Here is a 17,892-nt window from a genome sequence, read left to right as displayed (position 1 = left end):
TCACATACTGAAGTCAGTAACAAACCCAGCAGGCCCTTACGAGATATAATGCTTAATGTATCGATTGGAAACCGCTCACGTATCTCTGGCCTGTACACAGATATCTACATTATTATATATTCACAACACAGAACTATTCACATTTCTGAGACTCATAAGGGGCTGGCCATGGGGGCAGTGCAGGATGCATTGTGGCATACGGAAAGGCTGATTAAAGGAGACAACGATTTGCAGCACATTAGATAACCCTGCTACACAATCTCCATAATGTCTCTTCATTACATTATACACTGCAAGTACAGTACGCCATTACTGCTAGCCCTTCAGTACAACATTAGTCACTTTGTAATGATCTTTCTCCTTAATAACCATGAACAGTAAAGAAAACCAACTCAGCAGGTCTTCTAATAGCTTAGCAATGAGGATGGCATTTCTCCACCTTTCTCTAATAGGTCTGTGCGGATTTCAAATTAACTTACACACATTCACTTTTACACACAGACCAAGGAGACTCACAAATGGTTTTTGATTTGCTTTTGATACTAGATAAAATAATCACACTGGTAACTGTATTGTAATTCTATAAAAGGTACTCCAGAAGTTAATTTTACTAGTACTCCGATACTGCAACTGGAGCGTATGGTACGGACAACCCCGTTTCCATGGGTAGCCGTCAGTGTGGAGTTGGAAGGATGGAAGAATGTTTAACTGGTGGAGAATCATTTATGAATGTCTCCATACACTTCAAGGGGAAATCGCATAGTGAAAATCAGCCATAGCCAATATCTCACCGTATGGTGTGCCCCTTTTTAAATCACTAAATGGTAGGTTATTTCATTTCTCGCTGATTAAAAAGACAAGAGTTTTCTATCAGATTACACATAAAAGCACAGGTGCCGATTCTGTGGGTGCCCAAGGGCCCAAGCACCCACGGGCCTGAGTACTGCTGCTGGGCCGCCATATTAACTTGCTAATTTGCGGCTGCAGCACCCACATTGCCGGACCCGCCACCTGGGAAACAGTATGCCGGGAAGAGTGTATTCTCTCTGCGGAGGACTGCACTGTGGGGGCATTTATGTACCTGCACTGTGGGGGCATTTATGTACCTGCACTGTGGGGGGCATTTATGTACCTGCACTGTGGGGGCATTTATGTATGTGGAACTCTGTTGCCGTCATTTGAATTTTGGAGACAACTGTGCTCCGTAATATAAATTGGTATTATTTTGTGGCCACACCCCTTCCCCATGAAGCCACTCCTCTATATTTTTGGCATGAGCACCCACCAGCAAAAACATAAAATCGGCATCTATGCATAGAAGATCCCATTTGCAATACAAATATAAAGGTTTAAAATAACAAAGTTTAAAAAAAGGGTTTGATGAGTTTTTAATTGATTGAACTTGATTATGTGTGTTTTACATGTGTTATCTTAATTTGATGATACTGGCAACAGCATGTTTGTCTCTAGCATTCAGACAGAGGTACTTGCTAATAGTGGGAACTAACCCACGCTGTATAGTCTTTGTAATTTTATAAAAATAAACGTATTTACTAAACATTTTCAAGATGGAATAATCAAGCTGAGGGTGTGATTATCTCTTTAAACCCCACTTCTCCAGAGGACCGAGTTTGAGAACCCCTGCTGTAAACAATCCCCCTCCAGGAACTAGATCAAAACACAGTAAATGGGGAGAAAGCTTTTAAAGTACTTTATCTCCCTCTTTCTGACACCCATTGACTCAGGGGTACGCTCCTCTGAAAGAGCAGAGTCCTCTCTTAACTGATGAAAACTTTGAGAAAGCTCTACCCCAGGCATGTCCAACCTGCGGCCCTCCAGCGGTTGTGAAACTACACATCCCAGAAGGCCTTGCCACAGTTTTGATATTAGGGAATGCTAAAACTATGGCAAGGCATGCTGGGATGTGTAGTTTAACAACAGCTGGAGGGCCGCAGGTTGGACATGCCTGCTCTACCCCATAGAATTCATGTATACGGATCATTAAAAAAATAAAAAAACACAGCTAATTTTACAGCTTGCTTTTGAAATAGATGATTATTAAAAAGGGGAAAACTCGGTATGGCCAGATGGAAGATCTATATGTAAATTGATGCCGGGTTTAACAGCTAAAAAAAAAAAAGTTGCAGTTTTCAAGCTATAGCAGCTTCTAGATCAACAGAGGCTGCTAATAAGTGCATACATTCTTACAAATATGTATGGGGGGGGGGCGCTTCTGGCTGGCATGCAAAAGCACGCCTTCTTTAATGGACAAAATCATGTGCACTGCAGGTGGGGTAGAAGTAACATGTGCAGAGAGAGTTACATTTGGATGAGTTATTTTGTTTCTGTGCAGGGTAAATATTGACTGCTTTATTCAAATGCTGGCCACACATCAGACCAACTTTCCTCCAACCATCCAACCAGTTGCTTGGATGGAATAAAAATATGGTACTGGATGGGAGCAAAGGACAATCAGAAATTTGCTCACAAACCCAGGAAAAAGGATAAAAACATTCAGTCAAATTGTTTCAAATCAAACAGATTAAATTACAGTACCGAGTCTGAGCGACAGTTTTTGTCCCAGACTTTGGGAGCAAATTTTTAAAGTAAATATTGCATTTGCTCCCATCCATAGAAACACAGAAACATAGAATTTGACGGCAGATAAGAACCATTTGGCCCATCTAGTCTGCCCCTTTTTTATCCTTCAGGTAATCTCAACCCTTTTTGATCCTTTTTTCTTTGTAAGGATATTCATATGCCTATCCCAAGCATGTTTAAATTGTTCTACTGTCTTAGTCTCTACCAGCTCTGATGGGAGGCTATTCCACTTATCCACTACCCGTTCTGTGAAGTAATTTTTTCGAACATTTCCCCTGAACCTACCTCCCTCCAGTTTCAGTGCATGTCCTCATGTTCTATTACTTCTTTTCCTTTGAAGAAAATTTCCCTCCTGTACTATGTTAAAACCCTTGATATATTTGAAGATTTCTATCATGTCCCCCCTTTCCCTTCTCTGCTCCAAACTATACATGTTAAGATCTTTTAGTCTATCCAGGTAAGTTTTGTGATGTAGGCCATGCACCATTTTAGTTGCCCTTCTTTGTACAGTCTCTAATGTATTTATATCCTTCTGAAGATATGGTCTCCAGAACTGGACACAGTATTCCAGATGAGGCCGTACCAATGACTTATAAAGTGGCATTATTACTTCTTCTTTTTTTCTGCTATGATTCCTCTCCCTATGCAACCAAGCATCTGACTAGCCTTCCTCATTGCTTTCCTGCCTTTAAGTCACTTGAAATAGGGACACCTAGATCCCTTTCCTCCTCAGTAGTTTCCATTATAGTACCCTTGATACTATATTGAGCTTTTGGGTTTTTGAGTCCCAAGTGCATAATTTTGCATTTTTTAGCATTAAACTGTAGTTGCCATGCTCTTGACCAATTCTCAAGTTTGCCTAGATCATCAGTCATTTGATTTACCCCTCCTGGTGTGTCTACTCTGTTGCATATCTTTGTGTCATCTGCAAAAAGGCATACTTTCCCTTCAATACCATTTGCAATATCACTAATAAAGATATTAAATAACACTGGGGTACTCCACTGGTAACATGTCCCTCCATAGAATGCACTCCATTTACTACAACTGTCCGTTTCCTATCCTGCAACCAGGTTCTTATCCATTTAATTGTTTTATAATCCAATCCCACACTTTCAAGTTTATTTAGCAGTCTGCGATGTGGGACAGTGTCAAATGCCTTACATCTATTATTTTGGTAAAAAAAAAAGGCAATAAGATTTGTTTGGCATGATCTCCCTGCAGTAAAACAATTTTGTTTTGGATCCTGTAAGCTGTTTAATTTAAGGCATTTCACTATTCTTTCTTTTAACCCCTTCCTGACGCAGCCAGTTTTTGCCTTCCTGACAGAGCCATTTTTTTCAAATCTGACATGTATCACTTAAGTGGGTATAACTTTTTTTTGCTTTTACTTATCCCAGTGATTTTGAGATTGTTTTCCCGTGACACATTGTACTTTAAATTAGTGGTGAAATTTGGTCGATACAGTTTGTTTTTTGGGGGAAAAATACCAAAGTGTCGTGAAAAAATTGAACATTTTGCTATTTGCAAAATGTTCCATTTTCTGCTTGTGAGACAAATAATGATATCACTCAAAATAGTTAATAACTAACAAAGACCATATCTATTCTTTATTTTTAAATCATTATTTAAACCGCCTTTATTTTTTTTGGACGCTAGGGGGCAGCAGAGTCTACATTTTACACTCAATGCATTTCAACGCTACTTTTGGCTATTCACTTTTTAACAGCCAATAGCAGCGATCGCCCAAGACGGGAGGCATCGCTGCCCCCCCTGGGCAATGAGGGAGGATGTCTGCTGTCAGGGACAGCAGACATTGTCCCTCTGCCACCTCGTCTCGAGACGGGGTGGCAATTTAAAGTCATGACGTATATATACGTCATGTGTCGGGAAGTACTTCCCGACCATGACGTATATATACGTCAAATGTCGGGAAGGGGTTAATAGTGTTTCCATTAATTTCCCTACTAATGATGTAAGGCTCACTGGTCTGTAGTTACTTGCTTCTTCTTTGCTTTCGCTTTTGTGCAGTGGAACTACATTTGCTCTTTTCCAGTCCTCTGGAAATGCACCTGTATCTAATGACTGGTTGAATAAATCTGTTTAATGGCGCTACCAGCACATCTTTTAGTTCTTTTAGTATCCTTGGATGCATTCCATCTGGCCCCATTGATTTATCCACTTTCAGTCTTCAAAAGGTCTGTTAGGACTTTCTCCTTAGTAAATGTATTTCCATCTACCTTATTTTTATGAATGTCCTCGCAACTTAACTGTGTACCATCCAAGCAACTAGTTGGATGGTTGGAGGAAAGTTGGTCTGGTGTGTGGCCAGCATGTTAGATTTCAGTTTGAACACACCTCACCCAAATCTAACTTTCTCTGCACGTGTTACATCTGTGGTTTTGCCCATTAAGAATCCCCACCAAGGACAGAACTATTGGCAGTTCACTCTGGAGTATTCAAGATTGTCCAGAAGACATCTGCAATAATCTCACTTAAGTACTACTTTCTGATGCTCAGCCAGCAGAAGGTTACAACTTATAAAGCATTATACAAACAATTGTCCAGCGTTCTGCAGCAGGGAAGATTATTTATAAATAGAGAACATGGATAGCAATTGATAAATCTTCCCACTAGTGAGTTTGCCGGCAAATTCATCCAAAGTTCAAACCATATGATGTTTCCAAAAGCATAACTGAGGCATCTAGACGACTGTCAACATGTGAAACAAAGTGACTCTACAATAGGAAAATGGCTGAACAAGTAAAGGTTCTACTATATCCTAGAGATGCCCTTTTTCACATCTAATTTTTTTGCTGAGTAAATAATGACAAATATTTGTTACAGTGAATTTTTGACACAAGGAGATAAAAAAATAAAAAGAACACCAGTGTGACTTGGTTTGAACTAAATAATTACAAATGACTATCTTATTTATATGAATGCATAGCTACATACATTTTATATACATCAGTACATGGGGTTGGATATTCCTGCATCAGGGGACCAGTTGTAGGCCTAATTCAGACTTGACCGCAAAGCACGTGGACATAAACATGCTGCACTGCATGAGGAGCAGATGCAACATGTGCACGTGATTTAGGTTTGAATAAGGTGAATTTAAACTGAAATCTAAATTGAAGTATAAAAATAAAACAGTCACTATTTACCAGGGTTGCCGACTTTAAGATTCTCCTCTCCGGGAGAAGCCCGGAGAGGAGAGATTCAGCAGCCACTCAGGGGGCGGGGCTTGTGAGTGACATCACTAATGCTGGTAAAGCAGGTAATTCACGGATCTCCGTGGAGGGGGCGGGGCTAAAATGACGCGATTGTGCCGTTTTAGCTCCGCCCCCTCCTCTGAGACCCGACGATTTTCGGGAGACTCGAGGAAATTCCGGGAGGGTCGGCAACCCTGGTATTTACCCTGCACAGAAACAAAATAGCTCACCCAAATCTAACTCTCTGCACGTTACATCTGCCCCACCTGCAGTGCATGTGGTTTTGTCCATTAGAGAAAAAATTGGCTTCAAGTCTGAATTAGGCCCAGTGGCCAATACATTTGTATGCTTTTTAATACAAATACTATCCAGGGATCTGACCTGTAATGCACTGAAACTGCCCATCTTCTCGTCTTATTGTAAATGCTTCTCCTGGGTTGACCTGGACCAGAATAACCTGAAATAAAAAAACACAGACAAATGAAGTCACCAATCTATTCAGACTTTATGTGATATTGACAAGACAAAACAGCGAAACGCTGTAATTTTACATGAGACATCTCTCTACAAAGTTTCCATTCCTGTGCTACAGCAGAACTGTAACTCCTGCAGGCCTAGGCAATCCGTAACTACAGTACAGCCATTACCATGAAGTTAAGTGCATTGTATACAATTTGAGTTCACACACAAATTGATGTACTGTGTGGAGAACGACTATACATCATGCAGTGACGCGGACAGCAGCTCACCACGCAGCAGTGACGCGTACAGCAGCTCACCACGCAGTGAAGCATGCCACAGCTCATCAATTTTACTAAATCACTCAGAAAAACACATGTAAATCGCTGTGTGTGTAGCCCACACAGCGATTTACATGCGTGCCCCCGCCGTTCTGAATCTGCGCAGGATTCAGAACGGACCCACCGGTAAATTCAGTGCAGTCACACAGATGCTCCTGCGCATCTCCCGCATGTGTGGCGCGGGGATGAGCAGGGCCATCTGAGCGACTGTCACTGACTGAAGACGCCGGAGCACGCCACAAGAAGCCGCACTGAAGTCACCCTGGTCGGATGGAAGCTGCAGTGAGAGGACGCGACGCTGGAAGACTCCGGAGTTGGTAAGTATTTTTTTTACACTGTGTCACCAACGGTTAGAAAGGAGGGGGGGTGGGGGGGGGGGAGTAGTGATTACACATTTGGGAGGGGGAGGGACATAATTACACTGGCCACAAATGTTTATTTATAAGGGCACTGGCCACCAATATTTATTTATAAGGCCGCTTGCCACCAATGATTTTATCAATTATCAGCTTGGCGCCCACTGCCCTTGGGGTGCCAGGGACAGCCTCTGGCTTTAGCACGGGCCGGTGTCGCCCAGGAGGAGGAGGGGGGGGTGAACTAATTTATTGGGATGGTCCCCTCTCCCCCAGGGACACGGCCCCGGCAGACCAGTCACAGAGGTAATGCTTTGGCTGCAGGACCTTACATAATATTTGTCCCCCGGCTGTGGCATTACCCTGATGGCTAAAAACCGCTCCCACGCTTTTTTCCAATATTGTTGTTTGTGTATCATATTTGGAAAGTAGGGGGTTAGTGTACCTGCACTCGCACACATCTATAGCAGCCTGTGTGTGCCAAACATATCATCCAAGTCCCTTGATGCTAGACATCCGTAAGCAATTCCAACGTGCTGCACCAGCAATCAAATCACTGATTGCTGGTGCAGCACTTAGACCTAAATACTGGTGACTTCATTTGGCTACTTTGATGTCCTTATCCTGGCTGACCGCTTCCTTGACAAAGGTCCTAAAGGTTGGACCGAAACGTTGGAATTTTTTTTTTGGACTTATAGCATCACTTTGGAACATCACTTTTTCACTTTGGCAAATAAAACTAAAAAAATAGTTTTTTTTACAAATTGGTGAGTGCTCTCTGTGTCCCTCTTCAGGGACTTGGATGAGATATTTGGGAAGTTGGTGTCTTTCCCTAGGATAAGAGCTGCACCCTTTATTTGGAGCCCGGGTGGTCTACTTTTCTTTTGTATCCATTACCCTTATGGCTGTTTGAGCCCGGTGCTGGTTTCCAAAATATGGGGGACCCCTACTCCTTTTGTCCCCCACATTTTTGTGAACCAGGACCAGTCCTAGAGCCCGGGGTTGGTCATGCTCGGTGGGGGAAAAACAAGCCATTTTATTACATTATTTTTTATTATTTAAATGCAAGACTTTTAAAATGACCCATGCCCCCCCCCCCCCTCCCTCCACACACACACACACACACACACACACACACACACACTATTGCACTAATGTAGACTGTCTGGAGGATTATATAGACAAGATGACACTCCCCCAGGCTTTACTCCAACCCATTATTTACATTTTAATACTTTTTTATTCCCCTGAAACTCTTTCTGTGAGAGATTTGAGATCTCTCGTCATGAATCTCTGACACAAATATCTCTGTGTGTATGGCCCTTTAGTTAGTCCAGGTGTACAAATGCCACAGCTCTGCTTCACTGCATAAGGTGGGTTAGGAGAAATCAGGGAGATTTCTAGGCTCTTCAGGGAGAGAGCGGGAGATTGTTACTATTTCAGGGAGTCTCCTGCAGAATGCAGAAGGGTAGGCAACTATGTGACAGGCAGATACCAGCAAGAAGTCAAGCACAGTCTTGCAGCGCTATTACCCCTGATCCTGAATATTATCTGTGTTGCTAGATCTTAGTATATGCAGTGCAGGTGTCACAGTTTTGAGGAAGCACAGATATGACATCAGCACTTTAATGCAGGAGCTCCGGTAAAACAGAAATATCAGAAGAGTCAATAAATAGTACAAAAAAACAAAACCCACAAATAGTTCCACAGCAAAATGACACTTGTATACCTTATCTGTGTGTGGTAAACTTTTATAATGAACTTATGTTATTTCAATGGAACAAAGCCATAGAACAGCTGAGCGTGATGAATGTCAATTAGAAGCTAAGTTTGTGTCATGCTTTTGTCCAAAATTCACTGCAAGCGGATAAAGGGATTACAAAAAGGCTTTCAGCATGAGGAAAATAATTGGTAAACAGCTGCTAGGCAAGTATGATAAGTACTGTTATAGCATCTCCTAATTGAAATGTGACTAACTCGAGTAAACGAGTTCTGTGTGTTCTGACATCAGCACATCAGCTCAGATAGAAAGGAATAGAACATCTGCCCTCACCTACAACAACTGTCTGTATTAAGTACCACAAAACCTAAAAGGCTTTTGCAAAAGATCATTCACAAATATATATGGGAATTCAAAAACTAATCAGAATTTAACTTATTGGATACACTGTTTAAAACAAAACGCTTCCACACACATCCAAACACCCCCCCCTCCCACTTTGGGAATCAGGACCCTACCGGGAAAGGGGGCTTGTCCCTATCCAGCTGGGTTATTTGTTACATCACAATGGGGACTTGCCACATGTATGGGATCTTTTACAAATATATTTAGGAATGCTACCAGCTCCGGGAATGTTATCAACTTTAAAGGCCCATACACAAAAGGCGATTTTGAGCTCTAAACGCTCAGTGTGTGTGCACCTTTAGGCATCATTTTTTTTCTACCAGAGAAGATTTTATAAAGCCTGGAAAAAGGACAGCTTCTGCAATGTACCTCACTGCACCCCCAGTCCGGATCTGCTCCTACCTCAACATCGTTGACCACTAATGGTCGACAGTGAATAAGTCGACACTTAGGAATGGTTGACATACCCTAGGTTGTCAATGAGAAGAGATCGACACAAGCTTTAGGACAACACGGACATAAAAGTGCACCGCGTCCCCTCGTGACGATCACTGTGCTTGCCATGCTTCGGGCACGGTGTCTCGCTGAACTTGGCACACTATTGTATTCTCACTCGATGCCCATTTGGATACTAAAGTATGAAAAACCACCTTTGGTGCCATCCTGTGACGCTGGGTCACCCAACATACAAGTGAATAAGGTCATGTGACACTGAATAAAGACGTTGGGCATAACAGAGCTACTCAATTGCTTTGCCAAATGAGCGATTCTAGTAATTAGAATATATGACTTGCATTGTACTGTAGACGCAATCAGTTGATATATCAGAACTGTATGAGAATGGTGCACAAGAAATGTAAAAGGGAAGCAGTCAATTTACCGACGGTCAAAATACAGACAACCATTGTCAGACACATTCTAAATGCCGACATTAATTATGCCATGTCAAAAAGTCGACATGCGGTTTTCATGGTTTTTTTTAAATTTGAAACCGACTTGTTCTTACTTCACGATCCAAGTGGGCATAGAGTCAGATTTAATAGCCACAAGCATGGCGAGTGCAGTTAGCCATACGAGGGGACGCAGAACACTTATTCAGTGTCCATGTCAACATATAGGGTGAGATTTAATAGGATGAGAGTTTCAGAAAGTGAGAGATTTGGGAAGAAATCTCCAGTTTTTTTAAAGCGGCAATTATTTACACTGCAAAACCAGTTTGATTTTGCTGTGTAAATGATTGCCGCTTTAAAAAAACTGAAGATTTCTTCCCAAATCTCTCAATTTCTGAATCTCTCATCCTATTAAATCTCACCCATACACTCAAAAGAAAACATGTTGACGTTTTAAGTGTCAACATATTGGCTGAGTCAGCATTTTTTCAATGTCGGCATAATGAATTTCGGCATTTTGAACATGTTGGTATTTTGTCTGCCAATGCTTGTCAATATTTTGATTGTCGGTAAATCGAACTGAACCCGGTAAAACCAGTTTGATTTTGAAGTGTAAATGATTGCCGCTTTAAAAAAACGGGAGATTTCTTACCAAGTAGAATTGGTGTACCAGACTAAAGATGGCCATACACTACTGTGTGACGTGTCAAACTAATGATTACCCCCAAACTAATACTGCTTATATGGGAACAATTGGATCTAGAAGGACTAGAACAAGATCGGGAGTTGGTTAAGACAAATATAGGAGAGACTATGCGTTTTCTAAAAGCAGCTATCATTCAAAACATATTTGTGTGTCTCATTACAATTATAATAACAAAAACAGACAGTAGACACAGAAGTAGCGCCGCTGAGCACTTTATAAACCGCTGCCCGGCCCTGCCCCAGGCAACCCAGCTGTGAGCGGCGTGATGTTAGCTGGGGGGAAGGAGGCGGGGCTGGGCAGCCAGAGCCAGGCAGCGGCTGAAGCGGAGTACAGCACTCAGCTCAGCAGTGCTGCCTTACATTATGAGACAGACAGTGTGGCAATTGCGATTATTTATTGGGTTTGCCAAACTGGGCACTTTAGCATAGCCCGGAAAATTCTTGGGAGTGCCGCTGAAGGGGTTAAAGCAAAAACTGAAGTGTTCAGATCCTGTCTGTTGACTTTCACAGTGTCAGTGTCGACATTGTAGATATAGATGTTCTCTGTTATCATTTTTGACATGTAGACATTATGGTGGCAACATATTATACCCAACTCCATTAGAAGCCAGGTCATCATTTCTCAAGGACCTAGTTGCAACACAAACTCATGCTGTACAGAACCAGTGAATGTATAACATAAATAACACTTTATTGCTATAAAACGACACTATTTAAAACAAATAAAAATATAACTTAAAAAAAAAAATCTCTAGCTCTGAAGTTTTTTTTTTTTTTTGGAAACTGCTCGGCTGGCAACTGAATCTACCTCCTCTCTTATTTATATGCAATGTTAGGACAAACCAGGAAAAAGTTATTATTTCTGGAATAAATGGTAAACGTGACAGTCTGAGAAGCATTACTGGTGATAGGTGCACTTTAAATGTCATCTATTGTGTGTGTGATAACGTGAAATAAAGAAATATATCCATCTGTTTTCAATGTTGCACTAGTTGACCCTCGCTACAGGAGAACAGTATTGTCATGGTGAGTATGTACGTTATTCACACAAATAGCTCTCTGGTACAATTACTTATCCTTACCATCCCTTTTGAACTGTGGTATTAAACACACATGTTCTTTATAAATAGCAATCGGTAGCTTTCAAAATGAACGTCTTAAACCTCCCAGAAGGCTCTTCTCTGCTGAGATATCCGGATTTTCAACATCAACATTTGTTGGTTCATTTTTAGGGGATATTTTTTAACTGGATTAAAAAAAGAAGAAAATACGGTTGTATATGATGTGGATCTATGAGAGGTGTTTATTTAGTCCCAGTGACCACTGGAAATGGTGAAGGTGGTGGTGGGGGAGTTCTACTTTCCACTTAAGGCGTTTCAATATAGTTAACCACCCCAGCAGCACCAATCAAGGGAAGACCAGTAAGGAGAGCACTTTCAAGTAGAGATACCAGTGATGGGTTGGAATTTACTATGGCAGTTGAACATTATCCTGTGGTGTCTGCTATACTGGAAACAACCCCAGACTGTCTAGTTTTTAGAGCTGTATAGTGCAAGTTGTTTAATTGTATTGCTCTGTAAATGGACTGTGGGCCTGATTCAGACAAAATATAGTCACAAATGACCAATGGTTTTGGGACTATGCATACACTTGTGCAATGTATCTGCGATCCAGCAGCTTGAGTGACAATATGCAGATGTTTGGGGGGGGGATACTGCTATTTAAAATCAGATGGGTTGCATCCTTTATGGGGGTTTACTTGAGATTCTCTGGCCTCAGCACCTTTGTGGCGATGGGCATTCTGAGTCACTTTGGTGATGTGTTGGTTTAACTTCAGGCCCATGAGAAGGTGCAGGATGGCATCTCAGATTACAAAAAATGTGCATACCTTCACAGATCTGCTGCTACCCAAGACGCAGCACAGAACACTCCTGCACCCCCACCCCTGAACCAGGCCAGTGTCTCTATTACATCGCCCTGCTACACTACAAATTCCTACCAGAGCTCCATTCATTTCTTAGCCACTCACAATATACCACAATAGCTCCTGGATCACTTCTTTGAACTGTACATAGTGACTAAATCGTGTGAAATAGAACACGCTGGGCATATGAACACTGTTACAAGGGAGGTGTTTGGCACCAAAATCTTCTTGCACCAAATTGACATTCTGGGACAAACAGAACCCGAATAATGCACAATAATAAGCAACGACATGCATTGTAGGTGGATACCGCAATGGTGCACAACTAGACTATAAAAAAAACCAAAGAGGTATCAACTCAACCTTCTAACTTGTCTACCAACCCAACTGGATGGTGACGCTGACCCTGTCAGGGTAGGATAGCCAATTATGCAGTCAAAGAAGGTATAGCGCCCAACATTTAATTATTGTACCCAAATTGGTGAGCTGCAATTTTTCCTCCCAAAACAGCTGACAATCAATCACCAACCAACAAAAACTATAACGGAGTGAAAGTGGGAAGACTGTAACAAAAGTGCTTATGTCCAAAGACTTATAAGTAAAGTCCAACACAGGCATACCACTGCCTTACCATAGGCAGGCTAAGTCATGTGATCAGCCCCCATCCCTTTATACTACCTCATTCTTACAGCAAGCAGTTGGTTTCTTATCAGTAAATATATCCGCTGTCAGTTAGGAACAACATGAAACAATATCTGACAATACTAATTGTAGCCAGGAAAGTGTTTGTTGATCACTATATAATTTGTCATCTCATGATACTCTTTTGTCAAATTTGCAAAGTGAGATGGATTTAGAACATTGTAATTGTGGGCCAGATTCTCTAAGCTTCAAAAGTGATAAAATGGAGAGTGATAAACAGCCACCCAATCAGCTCCTGTCTGACATTTTTCAAACACAGTCTGTGACAAGGCAGGTAGGAACTGATTGGCTGGCTGTTTTATCACTTTTGAAGCTTAGAGAATCTGGCCCTGTGTCTCAAAAACACTTTCATGGGTAAAACTTGCGACCCACCGAGCAGTCTAGGTACTTTCTTTTTAGACTTGATCTAGCTTGCATGCTGACAGTGCCTGATTAACCATTAGGCTGATTGTACTGTGGGGGGGTAAAGTTCTTAAGGTGACTGCCAGATGGCTGTGCCAATGTCCCTTACTGATGTTACCATTACATTATGTACATTGTGCTACAGCACCTGGAACCTTTAATCAGGCCTTGGCTGCTGGTATATTAATACAGATAGCTGTCTATTACCATTTAAATGTGTTACTAATAAGTGTACTGGGTTTAATTCAGATATTTGCATAATTTTGATATTTACGTAAATTTCTGATGTTTTGCGAATAACACATGGGGAGAAATTTACTAAGATGGGAATTCTACTTCACATGTGATGTTGCTATGGGCAACCAATCAGAATCTACTTATTTATTTAGCACCCTCTAGAACAGTGGTAGCCAACCCTAGCCCTCAAGAGCTACCAACAGTTCACATTTTCTAGACAACCTAGCTGCTGCACAGCTGCACTCATTAATCACTGACACATTTTAAAAGATACACAGATGGAGCTAATTAGCTCACTTGTGATTCTGTGAGGAGACCTGCAAAACATGCACTGTTGGTAGCTCTCGAGGACTAGGGTTGGCTACCCCAGCTCTAGAACATAGTAGACGGGATCTGATTGGTTGCCCATAGCAACATCACCTATGAAGTAGAATTCACATCTTAGTAAATTTCCCCCATGGGCTCAACAGCACATGTGCAGAGCTGGGGCGGCCATGTTGCTCGCAGTGCCCTAACTGCTGCATGATTGACATGCTGCTGATATCTGGGGGCAGGAAATAACCACGTCTGCCACAATTTCTGGGTGAGCCAAAGCCAGTGGCTGTGTCCTTGGTTCCAAGTGCTTGATTATACCAGACAACTTGAGAAACCGGATGGCTGCTCAGCGATTGTCACACAGTTCATCCGATGTTGTAGTCTCAGACTCATCATCGGATCATAGAAGTCTGCAGTGGGCTTCTTAACTCATCCTGCTACGTTAGTATTATGTTAGCCCTGCAGCACCCTGACGACCCCCCAATACTATCACTGAAGTGTACAGGTTGCCAATCACTGCATGAGATCATCTTATTTGTACTTCAATATTAAATCTTTTCAAAACTATGGAATTTAATCCTGTCCCCCCCCCCCCCCATACCTTTAGTTTATTTCATTCCTTAGTTGGCTCATATATAAATTGTTTATGGATTGGTGTCATTAGTCTAAAAGGTAATCAAACATGGCATCTCCTATTACGTATGTAACGGTCAATTTAATTTCCATCCTCAATTTTTTCTAATGAAAACGACTTGTAAAGTTATAATTTTCCCTGAAAATTGCCAACGTTAACAGAACTAAGTTGTTTTAATATAACAAATGAATAATAATGAGAGGATCTGTCCTCTGGAGAAACTGCAGCGCAGATGTGCATTAAGAGAAGAAGTGACTCATCGCTTAACCTTGAATTGCACACAACACAATGCTGTGGTCTGAGAATTCAATGGCTGTTATTAATAGCATCTACCATACACGTACATTACAAATTAAAATAATGAATGAAACACCTTGCTAAAATGACTAAACATTTGTACATTTGTGGATGGGCGGGCTTATGGTTGGCAGGATAAGTTCAGGTAAAAGCAGACGGGAGTCTTACCAGGGTGTGATACCACAGGGGTCCCCTTCAAGGGACTTACATTTATAAATAAAATAAATAATAATAATAAAAAAAAAAGTATATAAGGCAGCTTGACCTGTGACCCGTAGTTCACAATATACTTGTATTTTTTATTTCATTGTTATAAATAACTATATATACCCAGTAAAAATAAAATACCATATTCAAGTAATTTTTCTCTCATGTGGACAGCTATGTGAATAAACATTAACACAACATGAGTTGCTTTGTCTATGATGCTCTCAGCCCCCGCACAACAAAAGCAATAAGACAAACAAGTGACAAAAACATTGCATTACACCCAGTCCCAGCATCACCATGTAAACTGGGAATTTCAATTTCGTTACAGACGAGCCCACCCCCATAAAAAAAACACATGCATGGGAAAACTCCGCCCCTTCAGTATGTCCGTCACTGTGGTCAAATAACAATAGCGGGGACATTCACCTTTTGCCTTTCTGTGAAATGAAAGCAAGACATTGTAATAATAAAACAAATGGATTTTTCATTATAATTATTTGTCTTCTTTCCCAGTTGAAATGAGGTCTCCAACAAGTGGAGAAAGACCTGCAATCACTCCAAAGTATATTATTAACATAATTTGCCCAATTCAGATTAAATGTTCCAGTGTGTGTTTGCGAAAATCAGAATATGTTCGAAGATTTAAACTGTACCTGTCCATGTAGAGAAGCCAGCCAATCAGTTCAAGTGACATCACTGAGATACGAGGAAGAAAGTGATGTCACGAGTTATTAGTGAATTGATCAGCTGACTGTCTACTGTAAAGGGGTCCACTTTAAGCACTACTTCATAATAATGAAGTCTTCAAAAGAATATGTAATCAGATTACATTTTTTTTATATACATTTTAAAAGTTTTATTAAAACTCCACAAAGCAAGAACATTTTACTGCTTTATAACGCACCGTCAACTTACTTAAAATACAACTGAACATTATAATGTACTACATTAAGCAGTTACCCAAGCTTATTAGACCCCACATACTGCTTTAACCCTTCCTTAGCCAGAACATCCTGCTCGTGTTGTGCAGACATCTCTAGCGGGTTGCGAAGACAGCCGGAGCTGGTATTTTAGTGATTCATTAAGACACATCACTTTGCCATTTGTCAGACCCTACTGAAAGCGCTGCGGGGATGCACGAGACACAATGGCTAGATTAATCCCACCCAAGGCTCACTCTGGAACACTGAACACATGCCTTGAACCAGACTATGCCTTGGGATCGTCCACAAAGACTCCCCCCCTTCTTGTCCCTTTGTGCTGCACATTAGATACCAAAACCCATCAGCCATGTAATCTGGCAAGATGCACGATCTAACAAAACATCGGCAAAACAAAAACCCCTTAACACTTCCACTTACTGTTGCTCGCATCCTTTGATGTTGCTCATTCAAGAGGCGTTAGCACGCTGACAAAGGCTGCAGGGAGGCTCTAGAGTCCAATCTGTTCCATTCACTATACAGTGAGATAAGCAGCACTGACGTCTAGGTCATCAGGCTCTTTTCTGCTGAACAAGGCAACCTAACCTACCTCCAGATATTAGATAGCATCAGATTTTTGTGGACCTTTATCTCGCAGTCCATGGATAAATGCATGAGGAAGCTGAATGTTAAAAGGTATGACCAATTATCAGTGCAGTCATCAATACCTACCTCAAGACTCGCTTCCTATCAAATCAGCCAATGTGCAGGGAGCTTCCTACTGTAGACGAATGTATCAGGTTTCCATGGAAACTAAATCAACAAATAGCTGCGGCAGCATCTGTTTCTGGATTATCCAACGTCAGCCAGCAGAAGGTTAGGATTTAAGAGAAATCAAGCATTCAAATGCCCCCTTGTAATGCCACATTTTATATTTAGTGCAGATTCCAAAATAAAAGTCCCATCTTTTCCCATCTTCCTGCATCTAACTCAAAAGCAGGGCATAGGACGGCTGTCATGGCAACAGGAACTCAGCTTTATCAGCTAGCAGCCAGAAAGGGATGCTGCTGCTGTCCTGCACTCCTTAGCAGTGGAGCAACAAAAATTCTCTTATACTATTCCGATCACTGGATCAGCTGCTGAGGTTCTGTGCAATACCCAGGCAGGTAAGGGATTGGTCAACATTTGTTGCATTTGGAAATGATGGAAAATGTGATATTTGCTTCACAAGTTAAGGGTTTCCTTTATTTGAACCTGATGATGGACCAGGATCAAAACCTGCTGCTAGCGGTTTCCCAGGTTCGTTTTGCATTACAAATGATTGTCACTTTAAAAATACAGTCAGAATCTGATAGCAGATTAAAATCACTTAGCCCATCTAGTCTGTCCATCTTTATCCATAAAAAAAACATCGACACAATCCCAGTCAACCATCTCAGCTCCAAGTTACACAAATTGAGGCACATTGGTTTTAAAAGTATGTTTTGCGATGTAGGCAATGTGTGTTTTCGTGCTGTATTGTATTGTGATAATTCAATTATCCTCACAGCCCAATCTCG

The 17,892-nt window shown here is 41.4% G+C and overlaps 1 protein-coding gene across 4 annotated transcripts in view; it reads right to left on the bottom strand.

Moving 5' to 3' along the window:
- The window catches only part of FNDC3A (fibronectin type III domain containing 3A), a 183,689-nt gene that overhangs the window by 93,391 nt on the left and 72,406 nt on the right, over nucleotides 1–17,892 (bottom strand). For 2 of the 4 annotated variants that reach the window (XM_083169659.1, XM_083169660.1), the window contains exon 3: nucleotides 6,201–6,276. In XM_083169659.1, coding sequence (XP_083025785.1) covers nucleotides 6,201–6,276 — 76 coding nt within the window. Of the gene's footprint in view, nucleotides 1–6,200; nucleotides 6,277–16,774; nucleotides 17,026–17,065; nucleotides 17,232–17,892 lie in introns of those variants that run through there. The other 2 variants (XM_083169664.1, XM_083169661.1) reach the window with 2 other exon arrangements.

The sequence above is a fragment of the Crinia signifera genome, chromosome 2 (genome assembly GCF_055691185.1).
Source record: "Crinia signifera chromosome 2, ASM5569118v1, whole genome shotgun sequence".
Lineage (NCBI taxonomy): Eukaryota > Metazoa > Chordata > Amphibia > Anura > Myobatrachidae > Crinia > Crinia signifera.
The sequence above is the reverse complement of the archived record's forward strand: the minus strand, read 5'-3'. Positions and strand labels throughout refer to the sequence as shown.